General features: G+C 32.1%; 1 protein-coding gene across 1 annotated transcript; it reads right to left on the bottom strand.

The window, feature by feature from the left end:
• Positions 1-12,167: 12,167 nt before the first annotated feature.
• Positions 12,168-13,811, bottom strand: LOC108458362 (homeobox-leucine zipper protein ATHB-6-like). The gene is made up of 3 exons (XM_053022916.1): positions 13,748-13,811; positions 13,212-13,306; positions 12,168-13,124 (listed from the first exon to the last, which is right to left on the bottom strand). Exons 1-3 carry the CDS (start codon positions 13,809-13,811, stop codon positions 12,576-12,578), a joined length of 708 nt encoding a protein of 235 aa, XP_052878876.1. The 3' UTR covers positions 12,168-12,575.
• Positions 13,812-21,788: the final 7,977 nt, after the last annotated feature.

Raw genomic sequence — 21,788 nt, 5'->3', positions numbered from 1 at the left:
TTTATCACTTATACCTTTACTGTTGTCAAACCTTACACAAAAATTAGAAAAATCCCAATACTGAAATCACCGCATCACCCAAATCAAATCAGAAGTATAGCCATACTTGACATGATTATCACGAGCTGAAGAATGCACTCCAAACATGAGTCATAGTTGACAAATTACGGAATAAAGACAACAAGAAAAACGAATAAAGAAATCCAAGATAGAAAAACCCAAAATAAAGAAATCTAGAATAAAGAAACCCAAGATACGATACTATGCCGGAAAATTGAAAACCAAACTCATAGGAAAATATAGAAGATCCCGATAATTCCTCAGAGAAAAGAAATCCAGTAGAAATCATCATTTAGTCTCACTGGAATCAAATGCAACAAGAACAATGTATCTTCCCATATATATACATATCAAATGGAGCATCAAGTAGAAGAAACAGAATCATAGTATCATACATATTCTCTCATCAATTTTTTTTTATCGGGCAGAATATAATAGAATGCCCGAAGGAATAAAGCAATATAAATTATAAAACAGTCAGGCTACCAATGCTTTCATTTAACATCAGGATTAGAAAACATCCCCATATAACAAGAATTTCTTCAAAAGATCAATAACCATAGAAATATTTCTGGGAACGGATAAACACATAGAACATCTTAGAAGAAACTGCTAAAATTTGTCCAACCGTGAATCATCACACTCGGATATTACACATTTAGGATATCATTTCCCAACTATTTTCGCCATCACAAATTTCATATTACTTTTCACTAAAGAAGACTAGTTCTAAATAAATTTTATTTGCACTTTTCTCGACCTTGTACCTTAGTAATTCGATTTATCAAAATAAATTTCTTCTCTAATCGAACAAAGGCATAACTCCAATAATCCTTATGCCAATCGATACTTTTCTAGTTTTGACTTTACTTATCAATTCATTCTTCAATCTCTAATCATATTTATAATTATTCTAGCACTTGAACTCTTTGGTTTCTCAACCGCAACTTATTCAAGATAAATCTCATGAAATTCCATTATAAAACACCACTTTGGTAAGGGAAAGGGTCGTAGGGCCTCGATTCAACTCTCATATACATATACATGTAACACGCTTTTCTTCATAGCAATCATATCTCAATCATGTTATTCATTTCGAGTAACTAACATTCATATTGATTTAATGCTCACTTTCCAGTTATCTCATTTAGTCAAGTATAATTATGCATGCATCCTATGTTTTCTGGATAGCTTGACTTATCCATTCATCTTCTCGAACAAATCATACTCATGACATCATATAAGGGTTAAACAAACATAGATATTTATATCACAATCACAACTTTTGTTTCGTGCATCATCATATACATATAATTACAATCACATAATTCAGTCCAAACAATTTAACATAGATAAATTCATTTCATTATAATCATTTATCTCATAAAATATATCATTGACATTCATCAACATTCAACGTTCAATCAAGGCAATGACATTTTCATTCATATCATGATATTAGGAACTTTTACTCATACTTCTACGAATTTCTATTTATCCCGTTCATCTTATCAAGTAAGCCAAGTGCACTACATCATATGAGCATCAAGCAAGTATGGATATTTATCACAACATGATCTTTCATCTGACGTGTTATCACTTATATATATATATATCATAAACTTTTATTCATACTTTTCTAAATTGAGACTCATCATAATCGTAATTTTATTCAAACACCTTCGCATCACATTGAACATGGTCAGTGCAGCTCGGTTGGAGAGTACCTCTGTCTAAGCAAGACGGTGCTCATACGCGTTGGGAGACATCACACTATCACGGATCAGTGGTGTGACAGCCCTAAAGTGACCCTAGTCGGAAAGCGATTTCGGGACCGCTAAACCGGGTCACCAAATTATTTGAATATGATATCTATTGTCTAAAATATGTGATTATGAATGTGTGAAAGTTTTAAGCTTCGATTTAGTAAATTGCATGTGAAATTAGTCGATAAGACTTATGTGTGACACTTTTGAAAGGTAATAGGTAAATCTATAAGGATCTATTAGTGCATGTAATCAAAGGGGTGGACTTGCATGTCAATTTCCCCCTTTTTATTTGCTAGTGGCCGGCCATGACAAAGGGTGATGGGCAAAACATGTCATAAAACATGTTGTGACAATGGTGTATGTTAGAAAAAAATAAAATAAGGAGTATGGGTAATAAAGAAATGAAAAAAAAAAGAATGGTGTGAGTGTCCCCCATTGTCGTGAGTTGAGGAAAGAAGAAAAAAAGGTGTCCATCATTTTCACTTCTTTTGACTGAAAATTCTAAGGAAGAAAGAAAACAAGTTGTGTTCTTTGGTTCTTCTTGGCCGATTTGAGAGGAGGAAGAAAGGAGTGAAGCAATCGGTCATCTTTTGTTCTTCTTGGCCGATTTGAGAGGAGGAAGAAAGAAGTGAAGCAATCGGTCATCTTAGGTCGATATTAAGGTAAGGAAGTTGATACTAGTTCTTGAAATCCTAGTTGATTTTGAGTGAGATATCAAGTTATTGTTGGTAACCCATGTTGAAATTGTGATTTTGGAATAAGTAAGGTTTTCGGCTATAGAGATTAATAAGGGTGATGGTTGTGTTTCATGCTAAATCTAGATGAACAATGGTAGTTTGCTTACACCTTGATGATTATGAGCTCCTTTCTTGGGTCTACCTTATATCCATGAAGTATATTTTTATTTGGTGTTGTTGGAAGTATCGGCCATGGTATATCCATAAGCATGATTTATGCTTATTGCATGATAGGTAAGATTTGTGTTTTGGATATATGTTTATATTTGGTTATAATCAACTTGAGATTCGGCCCTTGCACCTATATGTATATATGTTTGCACATGATGTATTGGTATGACATATATACTATCTCAAGGTATATATTTACTTTTGATGATGTTTCGGTTATGAAGTAAATGATAGATGCGTATTGAGTTACAATATGTAATGCATTAGTTAGTAAAATGTATGCCATTTATGTGTGGTATTAAGTATATAATTGGCCTCAACATAGACATGCATATTTGGCCAAATGAGGTGGATTGGTGTGCATGTATTCGGTTAGAGGCAAGCATATTGATGCCTTATCTTGGCTTAAGATAATCGGCTAAAAGAGAGTGTGGACTATTGTGTTGAGTTAGATTCATGATTTCGTACATATGTGACTTTAATGTCTAATGAATATATATGGGCTAAGTACCTTGAGTTCCTCTTTATGATACTCAAATGATTAAATCAATTTATTTGTCAATTTAAGCTCAAGAGCAAAGGGGAACTAAATCCGATAAAGGGAAGGAAAAAGTGGTCGAATAGCCATCGAAATCGTTCGACAACATCCGAGGTAAGTTTTCGAGTAATGGAACTTAGGTTATGATTCGATTAGATTATGTCTTAAGTAAATCAAAATCATGCTCTTTGTATGTGGCTATTGAGCCGAAATTTGTAAATGTGATAAGTGTCTTGTGTTTGAGCTTTGGTAATGAAAATGAAATACGGATTTGTCATGAATTATTGATATATGTGCTTGGTTATTCGAATGATATCCAGGCTAAGTCGCGAAGGCTTTTGTGCTAAGTGACTATATCTGGACTAAGATCCGAAGGCATTTGTGCGAGTTACTAATTCCGGGCTAAGCCCGAAGGCATTGGTGCGAGTTACTAAATCCGGGTTAAGTCCCGAAGGCATTTGTGCGAGTTACTATAACCGGGCTATGTCCCGAAGGCATTTGAGCGAGTAGCTATATCCGGTTAAATTCCGAAGGTATGTGATTTGGGAATGAGCGATCTGCTGTAATAATTTCAATTAATACGCTCGTAAAATCCCAGCGATGAGGTATGTTTCGTATGTGCTTTGAATTAGTTGATCCCTTACAAATAAGTATTCGCTCTGTTGATAAATGAGCTACCGGCCTTTGGCTAAGTTGATCTTTGTGTATGAATATAAGGGTTGGTAATGTGAAGTAAGTATGATATTGAGAATTTGTGCATATGAAATTATCTGTTTAGCTACATGAATGCTATATTTTGGTTGTGTTTAAATTCATGGCTCAAACTTACTAAGCATTAAATGCTTACTCCGTTTTCTTTGATTCTGTTTTATAGATTTTGGTTTGCCACTATCGGACTCGGGATTGTTGAAGTCGAAGTCGCCCACACTATCAAAGCCCCTTTTTTTTGGTACACTTTTGGTTGAACTTTGAAATGGCATGTATAGGACTACCCTTTTTGTTGTGGGTCATGTACCCTTCGGTTTTGTGTAAATTTGGATAGCCATGCGAAAATGGCTTAGATATACTTTGATCATAGCATTATAATCGTTTTGTATGTTGTTTGTCGAGAGGTATGGAAATGTTGGTAATGGTTAGCCATGGGAATGGTCATTCATGATCACTTTTGGTATATGTATGACAAACTCTAGCTGATCCATGGAGGATCATGAAATAGGTAAAGTTTACCTTAAAAATAGATGCTGATAGCAGCAGTGATGTGAATGTGAAAAATCACTAAAAATAGTAGGAATGGAATTAAATAGTGAATAAATTATGTAATCGAACCTTGGTGAATCTATTTTCATAGGGAAGTAACGAAACGATCATATGAACAGTATGTTAAGAGATATTTAAGTTTTCGTGAGACAGGGCCAGAACGGTTTCTGGATTCCCTGTTCCGACTTTGGAAATTCATTATAAATTAACCAGAGATAATTAGAAGTCATGGCATATATGTACAGATTCCTCTTCGAGTCTAGTTTCTATAGAAACAAACGGCATCAGTATCGAAGCCCTGTACAGGGAGATATCCGAGTCGTAATGAGCAAAGGTCAGTGTAGTCGAACCCTGAAACAGGGGAGACTTTAACTAATAAACTGTACTAATTGGCTTGACCAAAAATTCTAGAAAAAAATCTGTAGATGGAAATATGAGTCTAGTTTCAGGGAAAAATTACGAAACTGATTTTCGAGCTTTGGAACTCAAGATATGATTTTTAAGGTGACAGTGACGCAGTTAGCCAACTGCCTGGAAATTTTAAAAAAAAGTGGACTGTGTAAGTAAATTAATTAAGTCGGTTAGCACCTCGTGTTCGACTCCGACAACGGTCTCGGGTACGGGGTGTTACAAGTGGCATGTATAGCTGGACTTTTACACATGCTAGGTTAGTCCGAGAACCGACTAAGCCATAGCTTTGATACCACTAAATGTAACACCCCTTACCCGTATCCAAGGCCGAAACAGAGTACGAGGCATTACCAGACTTAACAATACACATAGACGAAAACCAGGCCATAAAATTTCATTTAATTCAAAACTTTTCGAACACATGCATAACAAACAAAGCTAACTATATCATCACATCAAAACATAGGATATGGCACGATTAATTAAATTTATAAACCATAATGGATAAGGACCACATCTTATGATTTTATACGATAACTCAATGCAGACTGATATGTATGGTCAAAATCATAATAAAAATACATATCACAAACCAACTTCCTATACATGCCATTCACTTGATATTTCTAATATTTGAATTAATTTTCCCAAAAATGATAGTTTGATAGTGTGATTTTGCCTCCGACAATCTCCAACCCCGAGCCGACCTACCAATACTAAAGAAATGGAGAGGATGGGTAAGCTTTACATTTAGTAAGTTCATATGAAAATAATAAGAAATTACTACCATACTTTTCAAGATAAAACACTATAATTGTACAATTACACATATTCAGGACAGGCTGTTTTCTAGAGTTCCAGTGTTAAAAAAAATCATATCTCAAGTTACAAAACTCGAAATCCAATTCCGTAAATTTTCTATGAAACTAGACTCATATTTCTACTTACTAATTTTTTTCTAGAATTTTTGGTTGGGCCATTTAGTACAGTTTATTAGTTAAAGTCTCCCATGTTTCAGCGTATGACTACTCTGACCCCTGTGTACTATGAACCAAATTTCTCCCTGTACAGAATTCCAAAGACCAAGCTGTTTGTTTTCCTTAAAATTAGATTCAATAAGGAATCCATACATGTAAGGTATGACTCTGAATAATGTTTGTACAATTTATGGTGAATTTCTAAAGTCAGAACAGGGGATCTCAAATTCATTCAGACCCTATTTCACAAGAATTCAAATATCACACAATATAGAATTCTTTTGCTTCCCCTGTTTCTTTCATGTGAAAATAGACTAATTAAGCTTTATTTTCATATATCATTTGCTTTTTATTCAACTTCCACAATTTTTAGTGAATTTTCAAATTCATGCAACTGCTGCTGTCCAACACTGTTTTACCACTAAAATTCATTCTTACATAATTCTACTTAATCCATTTTGTCTTATCGAAATTTACCCAATTATCGAGCACATTGCTCATAATTTTTCATAAACATATACTTACACTTATGCATTATATAATAATGTTCAATTGTATTTTTACTTAATCGATTTTCCCGTTGAACTCTTCGGAATAATAACTGATACTCAATTGCCTGCACATATTTTCACACTTGTAGCCAAAGCTATCTCTGCACGCATAATAGCTTGCACATAGTACTACACATGCGACCAATTATCCGTACACGTAGTAGCCTGCACTTAGTACTACACACGTGACCAATTATCTGGTACACGTAGTAGCTCGCACTTAGTACTATACACGTGACCTAACCATCCGATACACATAGTAGCTCGCCTTAGTACTACACACGTGATCACAGCTGCACGCATAGTAGCTTTGTACTTAGTACTACACATTCGACCTCACAATAGATCATTCGATCGTTTTTATTCAAGGTTCAATCGGAAATTCTCACTTTTCAACATTTTACTAAATTGCCCGTAATCAATTTAAATTCATAATTTACATCAAATAACCATTTGGTAGGCAGACACATTTCATTGATATCAAAATATAATAACATAAAAAGAATCGATAGATTATTTATGTACGAATTTACTCGAAGTGTCGATCTCACTATCCATAGTACCAATTGTCGATTCATAGTATAATAAGACACAACTCAAATATCAAATCAGCTTGTAAGAATTTACATAACATATATCACATATTTCATATATCAATTGTCATGTATCATCATTTTATTGCATTTCATGTAACATTCTTTCATGTCATATTTCCACATCATAAACACCATTCCATCAACTTTTCCAACATATTAAATCATAAAATATATGCAATAATAGTAAGAAATATAATTCAAACATAACATTGCATTATTATTATCATACGAACTTACCTCGATCCAGAAACAGCAATTTACCATTTTAGTCCATAACCTTGTATTTTCCCGATTTAAGCCCGAATCTCGATTTCCTTCATCTATAATATCACATTTAGCCTAATAATTAGTCACACTATTCATACGGGTCCAAAAATCATATTTTTAAAAATTTTCATTTTGACCCCTAAACTTTTGCATTTTTGCACTTTTGCCCCAAGGTTCGGAAATTAAACTTCATCATATTTTCTTATGTTTTATGACATGCTGATCATTTTTCCCTTCTATGGCAACATCAAATTCTCACTCTAACATGTACTTATGACTATTAGGTATTTTTATCGATTAAGCGCTTTTGCTCGTTTTCACTTAAAACCGAGTAGCACAAGTTGTCTAACATAATTTAAAACTTCATATTCTATCATAAAATACCAAAATACACAAATTTCACCTATGGGTATTTTTCCAAATATGAACCCTAGGTTGAATTATTGCTAGCATAAGCTAAATCAAGTTACCGGGACTCCAAAAACGTAAAAATCATTAAAAACGAGGCTAGAACGGACTTACAGTCGAGCTTGGAAGCTTGGAAACCCTAGCGATGGAGTCTCCCTTGGTATACACGTCCATGGTGAAGAAGATGAGCAAAATTGGCTTTTAATTTTGTATTTTAATTCATTTTACCCTTAAATGACCAAAATACCCTTACTACTAAACTTTCTAAAAATTCCATTCATGTCCAATATTTGTCCATAAACTTTGAAATTGGTCAAATTCTATTTAAGACCTTCTAATTAATATTTCAAAGCAATTTCATACTAGAAACTTCTAGAATGCAAGTTTTGCAACTTATTCAATTTAGTCCCTAACTTCAAATTAAGCACTTTATGCATAGAATTTCTTCACGAAATTTTCACACAATCATGCAATCATATTATAGACCTCAAAATAATCATAAAATAATTATTTCTATCTCAGATTTGTGGTCACAAAACTACTATTCCGATTAGGCCCTAATTCGGGATATTACAACCTCAGCAAGGAGAATGTGTGACAGCCCAAAATTGACCCTAGTCGGGATATGGTTTCGGGACCACAAAATCGAGGCATAAAAATAATTTAAAATTTATTTTGATGCCTATAATATGTGTGTGCTCATGTGTGACATTTTTGATGATTGATTTAGTGTTATAAAGGTGAATTTCACTAGAAGGGACTTAGTAGTGAACTTTGAAAGTACGATAGGGAAATGTGTGATGACTAATTAAAGCATGCATGCAAAACTATGGACTTGCATGTCAAATTTCCCCAAAACAAGCTAGTGGCCGGCCATGACATGGTTTATGGGCAAAGAAAACATGTTGAAACATGTTTTGTTAATGCATGATGAATTAAATGATAAAATAATTAATGATGTTGGATGAGAAACAAAAAATCAAAAAATAGCTCATCCTTTCCCCATTGCCGTGCAAGTGAAAGAAAAACAAGAAAAAATTGTTCATCCTTGTTCTTTCCTTTTGGCCGAAAATACTAAGGGAGGAGATAGGATTTTTGCTTCATGCTTGGTTTAGAAGAGATCTAGAAGGAGATTTGGCTAAATTTGCATCAAGATTAAGGTATGTATGAGGTTGTGTTAGGAGTTTCATGCATGTTTTGGTTGCTAACTTGATGTGCATGTTAGCCATGGTTCAAATCCTTGTTATGCCATGGAAATGGCATTTGGCCAAAGTTGTTATTGTGTTAAAGCCATTGCATGCTAAATGTGAAGCTTGCTAATGATGCATGCAATGATGGATTGACTACTCTTGAAACTTCTTTGTACCAATTTTAAGTAATACATTGAGTTTTTTTTTTGTTTAACCATGATTGAAGTTGAAAGGGCATGATTGTGATGTATTCGCCATGATGCATTCATGAGCATGGTTCATGCTTCTTGCATGTTAGTTAAAATTTGTGTTTTGGATGGCTATGGACACCTTGAAATTCGCCTTGCACTTATATGTGTATATATGATTGCACATGATATTTTGATTATGAAGAAAGTGATGAATATGTTGTTTAAAGAAGAAGTTTGTTGAAGAATGTTGTGAAATTTGCATGTACATTCGCCTAGTACACATATGATGTGAAAATCTTGCAATTTATTTTGATTTTATGCAAGAATGACTAAGCATAATCGGCCACATGAGGGGAATTATTGTGCATGCATTCGGTTAGAGGCAAGCTTAATGATGCCTATTCTTGACTTAGGTAATCGGCTATCTTGTTGTGAGCTAAGGCGAATGTGTGCGTAATTAAAGAAAATTGACTAAAGTGCTTAGTTATGTGATGTTGAATCAATGATATGTGTATTCGCCAAGGCTAGCAAGCGAGACTTTAATAAATTGAATTTGTTTGAATTAGCTCAAGAGCTTAGAGGGCCACAATTGGATAAGGGAAGGAAAAAGTGATCGAATAGCCGTCAAAGCCGTTCGACAACATCCGAGGTAAGTCCTCAAGAAATGACCCTACTCGAATTATGTGAAATGAAAAATTGATGTGTAATGACTATTGATTTATGTGTGTATGAGTATTTGAATGATACCGGGCTAAGTTCAAGGCGATTATGCTAGTGATATGTTTGTGTTTGAGCCTTAGTAACGAAAATGAAATATGAATGGGAAATGATTATTGATGTATATGTGTGCATGAGCAATTGAATGATATCCGGCTAAGTCCCAAGACATTTATGCTGGTAATTACATCCGGTTAAGACCAAGGCAATTGTGCTAGTGACTACATCCGGCTAAGACCAAGGCATTTGTGCAAATTGTGAAATCCGGGTTAAGTCTCAAGGCCTTTGTGCGGGTTACCATAACCGGGCTATGTCCCAAGGCGTTTGAACAGTAGCTATATCCGGTTAAACTCTCAAGGTATGTAATTTGAAAATTATAAGCTTGCTGGAAAATTTTCAGCTAATGCACTTGTGAAACTTCCCAATAACAAGGTATGTGTTGTGTGTGCTTTGCGCTAGGAGTAAGAGCGTATGAATATTCGCTCCTATGATGGAACGAGTTATCGGCCTTAACAAAGCCGTTATTTGTGTATGAACATAAGAGTTGGGATGGTGAAGTAAGTATGATTATGTGAATGTGTATTAATGAAATGATTCATTTGGCTATGTGAATGTAATGCTTTGGTTAAAGCTGATTTTATTGCTTGAGACTTACTAAGCATAAAAATGCTTACTCCGTTGCTTTGGCTCTCTGTTTTATAGATTTTGCTCGGTAGCAATCGGATTCGGGATCATTAAAGTCGAAGTCATCTACACTATCAAAGCCTCCATTTTGGTATAATTTTGGTTGAACTTTGAAATGGCATGTATAGGACTACCCTAATGTTGAAGGTCATGTACCTTTCGGTTTTGTGTAAGCTTGGATAGCCATGCGAAAATGGCTTATATCGTTTTAGTATGATTCTATAATAGTTTGTATGATAATCATTATGGGGTATGAAATTGTTTGAAAGGATTAGCCATTGAATGGTTAATCACAATCACACTTTGTGCTATGTGTGCAAAAAGGGCCATTTGAATCGTGGAAATCATGAAATAGGTAATGGTTACTTTGAAAACAGATGCTGGCAGCAGCAGTGGTGTGGTTTTGAAAAATCACCAAAATTTTTAAGAATGGTATTAAATAGTGAATAAATTATGTAAATGAATCTTAATGAGTCTACTTTTATGTGGAATAAACGAAACGGTCATAGGAGTTACATGTTAAGAGATATTAAAGCTATTGTGAGATAGGGCTAGAACGGTTTCTGGGTCCCCTGTCGCAACTTTAAAAATTTATTATAAATTATCCAGAAATAATTAGGAGTCATGCCTTATATGTACAGATTCCATTTTGAGTCTAGTTTCATTAGAAACAAACGGCACCAGTATTAAAGCCCTGTACAGAGAGATATTTAAGTTGTAACGCGCGAAGGTCAGAGCAGTCGATCCCTGTAACATGGGTGACTTTAACTAATAAACTGTACCAATTGGCCCGACCAAAAATTCTAGAAATAAATCCATGGATGGATATATGAGTCTAAATTCAGGGAAAATTTACGGAATCAGTTTCCGAGTTTTGAAACTCGAGATATGATTTTTAAGGTGACAGTGACGCAGATTTCCAGCCTGTCTGGAAATGTCAAATTGGTGGGTGAAATATGTGGATTTGGCTTGTTAACCCCTCGTGTCCGGCACCGACGATGGTCTCGGGTTCGGGGTGTTACAGAATGTCAAAACAAAATCATATGATACAACGTATGGCGACAACTGACTTATAACGGCCCTGCAACATGGCCGACCACACGAGCAAGTCTACCTTCCTTAATGTTGGTTACGTGAGACTACTAAACAAATAGTAACCCTCCTATATATATCCTAGAACACAAGTAGCAAAAGATCTCCTTCTTCCCCAAGAAAACTTAAGTATCAACCTCCTCTCCTCCTTTTTGAATCCCCTAACTCCAGCTATCTACCTGGCATAGGTAAATCGGCCTTCTTGTCTCCACCATTTTCTCCTCCTCCTCGTCCCTCATTGAAATCTTGAATCAGAGTTGTATTTTTTTTTCTTATAATTTTCATCTATATCTAAAGCATTAACAAAACTTTTTGTTTAGTTTATTGTGTGAAACTCAATAGTTTAAGGTCGTAGAGGAATTCAAGAATTTGATGTCATAGAAATTGGGAACGGGGAAGAAACTCAACTGTTAAAGGATGGTATAGAATTCCCAAGCTATCAAATCTAGTTAAACTTTTTCAACTCTCAAGAAAAACACAGAACCGAATTCAGTTTTTTTTAAAGAAAAAGCATAAATCTTAAAATCATACGTTACTAGGAAAAACTAAAATTCTTTCATCATTTGTTACTATATTGCATAAAGAAAAGATAAAAGAAAATGATGATTGATGATTTTGTTTACTTTGCCCCAATGGAATGGGGGAGATTTTTCCATTTACAGCAGAAGAGTGAAAAAAGATAAGTGCTATCAATTACGACCTAATCATTTCCCGCACGCCTGGCCTGGTGTCGCCATATGCTTTAAGCCCTCTTTCGGCGGCCATATCAACCCTTCTCTATGCCTCTTCTTCAGCTCCAAATCCCCATTTTTCTCTTTCTTTCACGGTATTAGTAGTTTAACTTGTTACATAATTCGCATCTTACAACACTCTTGGAGCTTCATTTTAGATACCCAACTTTGTTTTTTGGCTTATTTCATTGCATTTGGTTACATACATGCTCATTTTGGCTTCTGCTTTTAGTTCCATTGCTCCGGGTAACACCATTGAAGACTTGGAGCTTGCTCATCAGAGAAGAAATTGCAAGCTTCATCTGCAGTAAAGAAATTGTGCTCTTCCATCTTCACAAGATAGGTTGTTTTTGAGAATTGGAAACAATTCATGGAGGACTGTGAAGACGAAGAAGATGAGTCGAAATTGAACGAAGAGGTTGTCGTTGGTGACATCAAAAGATGTTGGCTTTGTAGGACCCCAGATGACGAAACAGCACCATTGCTGGTGTTGTTGTTGGTGTGGTCGTCTTCATTCAAGATAGCACTTGAGTCACTATCCGATGACCCATCTTTCAGTTCTGGGAAAAGGATGGCGTCAGCCACTCTATTGTTGCTGCTCTTGAAGCACTCGTAGTTCAGTTCTACTGGCTCGGATGAAGTGGCCAAAGAAGAAGCTGGAAGTGGTTCACTTTGTTCCATTGTTTTATCGTCAGTTTCAGGCACAATCGCCTCCTCTTTCACTGAAAGGTTGCTCCCTACGCTTTCTCCGTTCAGCTTCGCTTTCAGCTCTCTTATCTGGCAGCAATCATTAGGCTGTTTTTAGAATAAAAAGCTAAAGAAAGTGAAGTTATTGGCACGTTAACCAAGGAGTTATAATATTACCTCTTTGAGAAGAGCTTCATTGCCATGTTGGAGGGTATCAAAGTTGAGCTTAAGAGTTTCATAACTGGTTTTTTCTCTAATCCATCTAACATCGACTGCAACTCTTTACTGTAAATATGGTTGTTTCTTGGACTTTCTTCATCTGAACCAAACAAAACAAATAGCCAATTGAGACACTAAAACAAGGTATTTTGCAACCAAAAAAAATAAAAGATTTAATTCTAGATGAGGTTAATTGAAATTGGGGTTGTTTTTTTAGACCTGTGGTTGGGCAGATGGACATGAAAGTAGCCATGGAATCTGAGCTGCCAAGCGATCTCTTCATGGTTTGATGAACTTGGTGAAATGAACACTCTTATGAAAAGTAGAGATCTCTTTCTTCTTCTAGTCTTAAAAATCCTTTTAAGTTTTGGTGTGTTGTGAGTGGCTTTCTTCTGGTCAAATCTTTGTTTAAGTGGCTCAAGGTCGAGAGAAGTTATTACAAATCGTAAGTTTGTCTGAAACAAGATCAACTTGTTTACAACTGTATAACAAACAATGCCCTCTCTTAACTTCCTCATCAGATATCTTCTCTTCTTGTTTCATCCTCTTAGTTCCCATTGAAAACAATCAAATTCAAAGCAAGAAAACAAGACACAGCAACACAAGCTTCCAACACACCCGATATACATACAAGAACACCCCTGCCTCAAAAAGAAAAAAAAAAGAAAAGGAAAAGAAAAAACCCAACCCTACAAGAGAACTTTGAAATATTTCCGTTTCTTCCACACCATTACCCGATCAAAACTCAATTAAATTACAAAGACTTTAACCAGAAGAACCCAGCTGAGAGCTGGCTTTAACCAGTTTCTCCAACTTTAAATAAGGAACTTCGATGGGTCACATTTGGGTTAGAATCTGACTGGGGTTAAGCAACGTTGGCAAATGCAAATGAACCCAAAATGCATTCCAAATGCAAGTTTTAGCTTTTACTTGTTATTGCCGGTTTTCGACCGTTTTATTTTGTTTTGTTGTTTTTCCCTTTTTGGTGGTAAAACTAGAAGGGGTAACTTGTTTATAATAAAATAATATTATTGTTTTATATATATTTAAATAATTGAAATGGCTCGGCTTATAAGGGCTTGGCGCTGGTTTTTTTTTTTTCTTTTTTTTTTTAGGCTTAAGAAGATTTGGTTGGCGTCAGCGTATCATGGACTTCACTACTCCTGGTCGGTGCAATTAATCGTTGATCATTTTAATATTTTTTTAAAAGAAAAAATATTCATAAACATCTTTTAGTCTTTTTAAATTTTGATACCGGTAGATAAATTGATCTTTCTTTAAAAATTGAAATAATTTATTAATTATGGCTTTAATACTTTTTATTGATTGTATATAGGTATAATAACGAATTTAATCATCAATATTTTTAAATTATATGTGAATATTGATATATGTGAATGTTGCAGGCAATATTTTTATAACTAAATTGATGTTTAGACCGACCAGACTATTAATTTTAGTTTAATCAATTGGTCAGTTTAATTAAATAAATTATTGAGCAAATTGGTCTCTCTTTAAAAAGTGAGACAATTTAATTCTTAATAATTTTGAAAGTGAGCAACTAAGACAATTAATCATAACTTTAATTTTTTGTCAATGGTACATAATTTTAATTAATATAATAGTAAATTTAACTTTCGATATTTATATATTCTACATAAATGTTGACAAAACATATAATGTTGCAGCAATATTTTTAAAACCGAACCAATGGTTAGACCAGTTAGACTATCTATTCCAAATTTGATAGATTGGTCTAATTTGATTAAATAAATTTTAAAAAATAAAAACCTCGGTTTAATTGATTTGTGAGTCGACCGCTTTAACCTCTTTCTTTAAAACCAATGTACCAATCAGCCTAGTCCTAATAACTTTGGTTGTGGGCTAAATTTTAAAATTAAATTAAATTAATAAAATGTGTAAATTTTGACAGTTAAATTAATTATTATATTGTGTACAATTAATGAAAAACATAATACTAATAGTAATTTATTTAAGAATAGATACAAATTAAATTATTTTGATTTTTTTTATAAATAGAATGAATCTACTCAACATCAAAATAAAAAGATATCATATAAGTCTTTTTACCAAAAACACTGGGCCTAAACATATTCTTTTGTTACGAAGAAATATATCATTATTGAAAAACTTTATTGACATATTTATTTTTATTAATTTTAACCGTACAGAAAATTCTATTACTTTTATTTCATTGATTGATTGATTTGTATATTTTATATGGCCACAAGGAGATAAAATATAAAATGAACAAAAATAATTAACAATATTGTTACTCATTATATTTTAATATAATTTGATATTTAATTTTATATTTAAAAAATTAAAATTATTTTTTATTTTTTATTTAAAATATCAGTTTAATCATTATTTTTCATCAAAATTTGTCATTCTTGCGTATTGATTAAGTTGCTCTTGTGAGATATGGCATATGATTGAGCTTCTCTCCAAAAAGTACTTTTCTTTAAGTTAAAATTTTAATTTTTTTTAAAAGTATTTTTTCTTGAAAGTATTTTTAAGAAATATTTTTAAATTAGACCTAAATAAGTTAATAAATTTTAATGGAAATTACTAATAGTAATAATGATTAGAGAAAAATTTTAAATTAAAAAATAAGAGAATTAAACTTTTTTATTTTAAAGTATAGAAATTAAAACTCAAATTTTATAATGGTGCGTAGACTTTTACCTAAAACCATCGTAATAAACATATATTTAAAATATAATAGAATTGAAAATGATTTCAAGAAATAACAAACTTTTTAACTCTAGAAATTATATAATCAAAGTACGAAGGAGAAATTTATTTATTTTTATTTCTAATAAAAAAATTGACGCCAACAACTCTGTACGATAAATATGAATATTTGGCAGAATATACAATCAAATTTAGTGAGCTGAGAAACTAATTAATTATTTAACATGATTTCAAGCAGCTTAAAATTAATTTGAAAAATTCCTATTAAAATCCTTTGGTTTATAAAATGGGAAAAAGAGAAGAAGTTATAATCTGGTTATTGACATGTTAAATATAAACCTTGGCCCGTCAAATTAAAATTCATAGTCCTCTTAATAGATCTCTCTTATTCATCTAATGTAAGTGCGAGTATGCGAGTATGCTTTTAAGTTATACCGGTTGCGTTGAGTTCGGTTTTATGAAATTTTAACCATTTATATTAATTTTGAAATTTTGAAATTTTAAAATTTATTTGATAAAATGATGTTTATTTTATTATTTTTAAATATTATCTGATAAAGTTTAAAGTATTCTTCATAAATATTTTAAAAGAAATTCAATTAAATAGAAAATAATTAACTTTTATATGGCATCTTTTAAAAAATATTTTATATAGAACTTTTAAGTTATTTATTTTAAATATAAATATTTATTTTATTTTAAAAATTAAAATTAATTATAAATTAAATAAAAATAAAAATAATTGCAACTTTTTAGTTTATATTCCGACAACTGAAAAATATCTCTTCTTTCTTCCTCTCCAATGCATACTCTGAATTCAAATCTATATCATCTTTTGGCCATTAACTTCAATCAAGAACAGTATCCATACTTTTAGCTAAAGGCAACACTAAATTTAAGGTTGAGTTCTGTAAATAAGTATTTAGACAGTTGTAAATTATATTTTAATTTTATATAGTTTTTAAAATTTAAAATTTCAATTTTAATTAAATAGTAATTATTAAATTTATTAAGTTTTATTATTTTTACGTGATAAACATATTATTATATATATAATATCATGTCAATTTATTATTTCTATTTGATTTAGTGGTTGTCGCTTGTATCAAGATTAAAAATTTAAATTTAAGAAAGTATAACTATTAAGAATTGACCAAATTTGAAAACAAGGATTAAATCTATAATTTTACACATAGTATAAAATTGATAGCGAATGTAACAAAATAAATTATTTGTTACTGTTTAAATTAGGATTAAAATTTTAAAATTTAAAAGTTACAAAACTAAAATTAATCAAATTAAAAATAAATTCATTAAATCCACAATTTACACATAATATATAAATTAAAATTAAAAATATAAAACTTATTATTAATCAAATTAAAATATAAACATTAAATCTATAACTTATATAAAATATCCATATCGATAACCAAATTTAACCTAAAATTAATATCAATATGCAAAGCTTCAAGGCAACGTTAATTGAGCTTAACTTTTCAACTCTTCCACCTGCAAGTAATTATTGAGATATCTTGAAAGTTCCTACTACTAGTAAAAAAGCATTGCACATATTTTTGTAAAGCCAAAAATTAAGAGGAAAAATTTAAAAAGGAAAGAAAAGTTAAAGCAAACACTAAACAGTATCATTACCCAACAATTATATATGCTTTTCAAGGGCACAACCGCACGCCCAAAATCACAACTTTTCATTTTTATCTTCCCTTTTACTAGCACCTGATTTTAAGGGTGAAAATTTAGTATTCAATGTAAACTTGATTTTGTATGTTTTTTATTTTATGATTGTTGAGATGTCATAATCAAATTGATATAAACAAAAAAAGTTGTTAGATGGAAAACCAATCATTAATTTAAAATTTTTATAATTTTGCACCTCAAGATTGTTATGATGACAGTTTACTGTATTTTTCTTTAATTTTGTTTCAGATTAAACTAATTAATTTAATGTTTTAAATAGAATACCAATCATTCATTTATTTTTATTTTTTAATTCGATGCGTTTTTTTTGAGATTAATGACTTTTTAAACAATCATTAAATTTCATTCTATAAAATTACATATTTAATGTGTTTTCTATAAGAGTAAAGAGAACATATTTATCATTATACCTATGATTAGTTAACATATTTATCATTATACCTATAATTAGTTAATATGTTTCATATGTTACTGATTTATAATTTTAAATACTTAGAATTACATAACAACACATATTGTTAAACCATATTGATATATAGTACATTAAATACAAAACCTTTACTTTTTTTTTTTTTGCTCCTATCACAGCAATAAAAAAAATGTTATTAGGTCGATAACCTAGTGGCTTTAGAGGTTGTCATGTGTGTTTCTAGGTTGCCATCAACACTTACATCTATCTATAAATTACGGATGTCCACTAGAAGCGGTTCAAGTTTCCAATAGACTTTTAGTTGGCCATAGAGTATATCTTTCTATTTTGGATCCCTATGGAATATGTGGTACATTCATATGTTGAGTGAGTTTAATTTTTAAACAAAATGTGTAACACTCTTAATTCGTATCTTTCGTTAGAATAGAGTTATAACATTATCGTAAAAACATACATTTTATACGTTAATAAAATCATTAATTAAATCATTCATTCACATGCTTATTGTCCCTTAATCGAGCCATCGAAGCCCTAAAAATACTTTAGAAACAAATCAGGATTAAATTGGAATTATTTGAAGAGTTTAGGAAAAATATAGAAAATTTGGACTGCAGGGGTCACACGGCCGTGTGACTCATACAGTAGAGACACATGCCCGTGTCTAAGGCCGTGTAATAATTGAAATAGGGACACACGGCCGTGTCCTAACCTGAGTCCGTGCCCATGTAACTTTCGAAGTTGGGTCATACGGCCAAGCCACAAGCTCGTGTGCCAAGCTGTGTAACAACCTAACTTGCATGCCTTAAAACCTACAGGGGACACACGGCTAAATCACACGCCCATGTCTCAGGCCATGTGGACATGAAATTGGCCAAAATCAAACCATTTCCATAACCAACATAAACATGTACCTAAAAGCATTTTGTGTACAACTTCAAAGCTTCAAAATCTTAACAAAATATGCATGAAATGACCAATTCATATGACCAAATCCATTCAACCAATATGCCATATAAGGCACCTCAAATGCAAACGTACAAATTTACCTAAACATATACATATTCCTAACCACATTCATTCATAGTCATTTAGCTCATTACCATATCAAAACATGTCATATCTTGACCTAAACCATTTCAACAAAATCTCACCATTTGAGCCATATCATTCATGCATCACAAACATTAAAATGACACAATTCAACCATTACCAAAATGGTACCAACACAACCAACATATACAATCCAAAGTCAACATCCAAGCATTCAACTAAACATCAAACATAAGTCCACTTATACATGCCATTATAACCTTGGCCAACACATCAAAAACTACCGATATAATCGCTGGATAGTATGATAGATCTCTAATAAACTTCCAACAAATTGAGCTTCTGACAATCTATAAAGTAACGAAAAATAACTACGTGAGCAATGAATACTTAGTAAGCTCGTATAAACTTTAAACATAACATTCCATTTCAATAATGAACTTTATAGGGTAAAAATGAATCTATACCAACGCCACAAGATTTATCAAACTATATAACCATCAACTCACAAATGAGTAAGTCTATCAACATCACATATATTTTTCATTCCTAACATAATAGGACTTTATAAGACATATTACACAATCATTAACCTTTTCATAAGACTATGAATCACTCCATTTACTTACTTACCATTCCATTTACTTAGCATAAGCTTAAATAACATTATCAATTCACGAATTAGTGTGTTTATTCATGACATAGGTAAATTCATCCATAGCATAAGTAAATTTCTCACATATAAGTAAGTCATTTAACTCATCAATCCTTTTATATAATCATATTACATCTCAATTATGAACTTACCGTTTCATTACCTTTTCTTGCTTGTTTTATTTACATAATACCAGACATAAGCATAAACATCAACCATAACAAAAAGCTTGACACAAGCCAAAACATCATCAACAATACACAGTTAGTGCATTTATACATAACTCTTTTGGGATCAACCACATGATAAGCCATTTCATAAGAAAATATATCTTTTGATTCACACAACCTTTTCATGAACATAAGCATATTTATATTTGGACACTTACCATTTCAATGTATATCATTAAGATTAAGCATGATATAATCCAACCATAAGCTTGGCACAAGCCTAAGCACCATCTACAACACATATTAGTGCATTAACACATAATTCACTTGAATTAGCATAAGGTAAGCTAGGTGAACATGAACATACTACTTTTGAATCCATCCTTTTCATGAACATAGATATACTTTCATTGAACATTTTCATTTCAATCCTTTTCATAGATTTATGACATAGTTCAATTGAACACTTACTGATTCTTTCCTTTTCATGCCCATTGAAATATTTAGAATAATATTAGATACGCGGGAAAGCTCACACGAAGTGTGCTAAACATATAACTGTAACCTTTTCTTTTCCTTTACATCGTTGCTCACATGAGCTGTGAAATGGGTCTGCTCACACAAGTTGTAAGTCGAAATGTAAGCTACATGATGCTGCTCACACAAGCTATAGAGTATTCGCAACAAATGCAGGACCTCAGCCATTGGTAGAATATTCAAGACCAGCACTTGAAACATGGAACCCTAATGGCATGTCATTTGTATCCTACGTATTCCTAATGTTCAAATGGGGCTCGATAATCGTCGTTACATCTCTATTTAATTTCATGGAAAATAATACATGAATATATAGATCAATATAACATCAAAACATTATTTAATCATAAAAAACTTACCTGACTAAATTGCAGCAATGACTAAGTACAAGGGCTATTTGGTAATTTTCTCTTCTCCTTGATTTTCCACCCGTTCTTGATCTAAATTAAAATTTTTTCATTCAATTAATTAATTTAGACAGCAAAATCAATTCATTTTATGCAATTTAGTCCTTTTTGATCTTTTTACAAAATTACCTTCAACTTTTCATTTTTATTCAATTTAGTCACTATGTCTTAATCATGCAAATAGACTAATTTTATTGAAAACCCATACCATTCGAATGTTAATAGCTTTCATTACATCCCATATTTGTAACAAGTTCAAATCAAGTCCTTGTATTTTTATTATTTCAATAATTTAATCCCTAATCGTTAAATTCATAAAAGAATCACTTAACAAAATACTTATAAATAACAACTAATACTTCAAATTCATCATTTAACATCTAAAATCACAAAGATTCATCAATAGTAACATTCAAAATCTTTAACAATTTCAAAAACGAAGGCACAAGCTAGCTGGACCTAGTTGCAATGATCTCAAAAACATAAAAATTATAGTGTGTTTCTACAAAATTTCCATAAGAATATTAAGATTTTTTGGGGTAGTTTAATTTTCCATAGTGTTTTCCATTTAATGTTAAGTGGGTTAGTTTTTGAAGTATCCTAGTCTTGGGCCATTGAGAGCCAATACACTGCTTTAATTGAGAATTGACCAGAAAAATTATAGTTCCAAAAGTAGTGACCTGGCTTAGAGTTGATGGAAAAGCTTTTGTATTGGACTTCATGTTATGATATAGGCCCAAGGTACTCTTGTACATAGAGAAAGTGTCAGTAGAGTAGTTTTTTTGTGGTAGACTTTTATCGTAAGATTCCTTGGGTCTATTATTATGGATGTTGTTAGAGTTCTAGCCT

Source organism: Gossypium arboreum, chromosome 12 (genome assembly GCF_025698485.1).
Source record: "Gossypium arboreum isolate Shixiya-1 chromosome 12, ASM2569848v2, whole genome shotgun sequence".
NCBI classification, from domain to species: Eukaryota; Viridiplantae; Streptophyta; class Magnoliopsida; order Malvales; family Malvaceae; genus Gossypium; species Gossypium arboreum.
Note: the sequence above shows the minus strand (reverse complement) of the source record. Positions and strands in the feature narration are given on the sequence as shown.

Bases quoted from the DNA above. Each gene is read 5' to 3' on its own strand.
- LOC108458362 (XM_053022916.1), bottom strand. From the start codon at position 13,811: ATGGGAACTAAGAGGATGAAACAAGAAGAGAAGATATCTGATGAGGAA. The intron at 13,307-13,747 runs GTTTGTTATACA...AAAGAGTTGCAG, and splicing joins GGAAGTTAAGAGAGGGCATT to TCGATGTTAGATGGATTAGA. The intron at 13,125-13,211 runs GTAATATTATAA...GATTGCTGCCAG, and splicing joins ATGAAGCTCTTCTCAAAGAG to ATAAGAGAGCTGAAAGCGAA.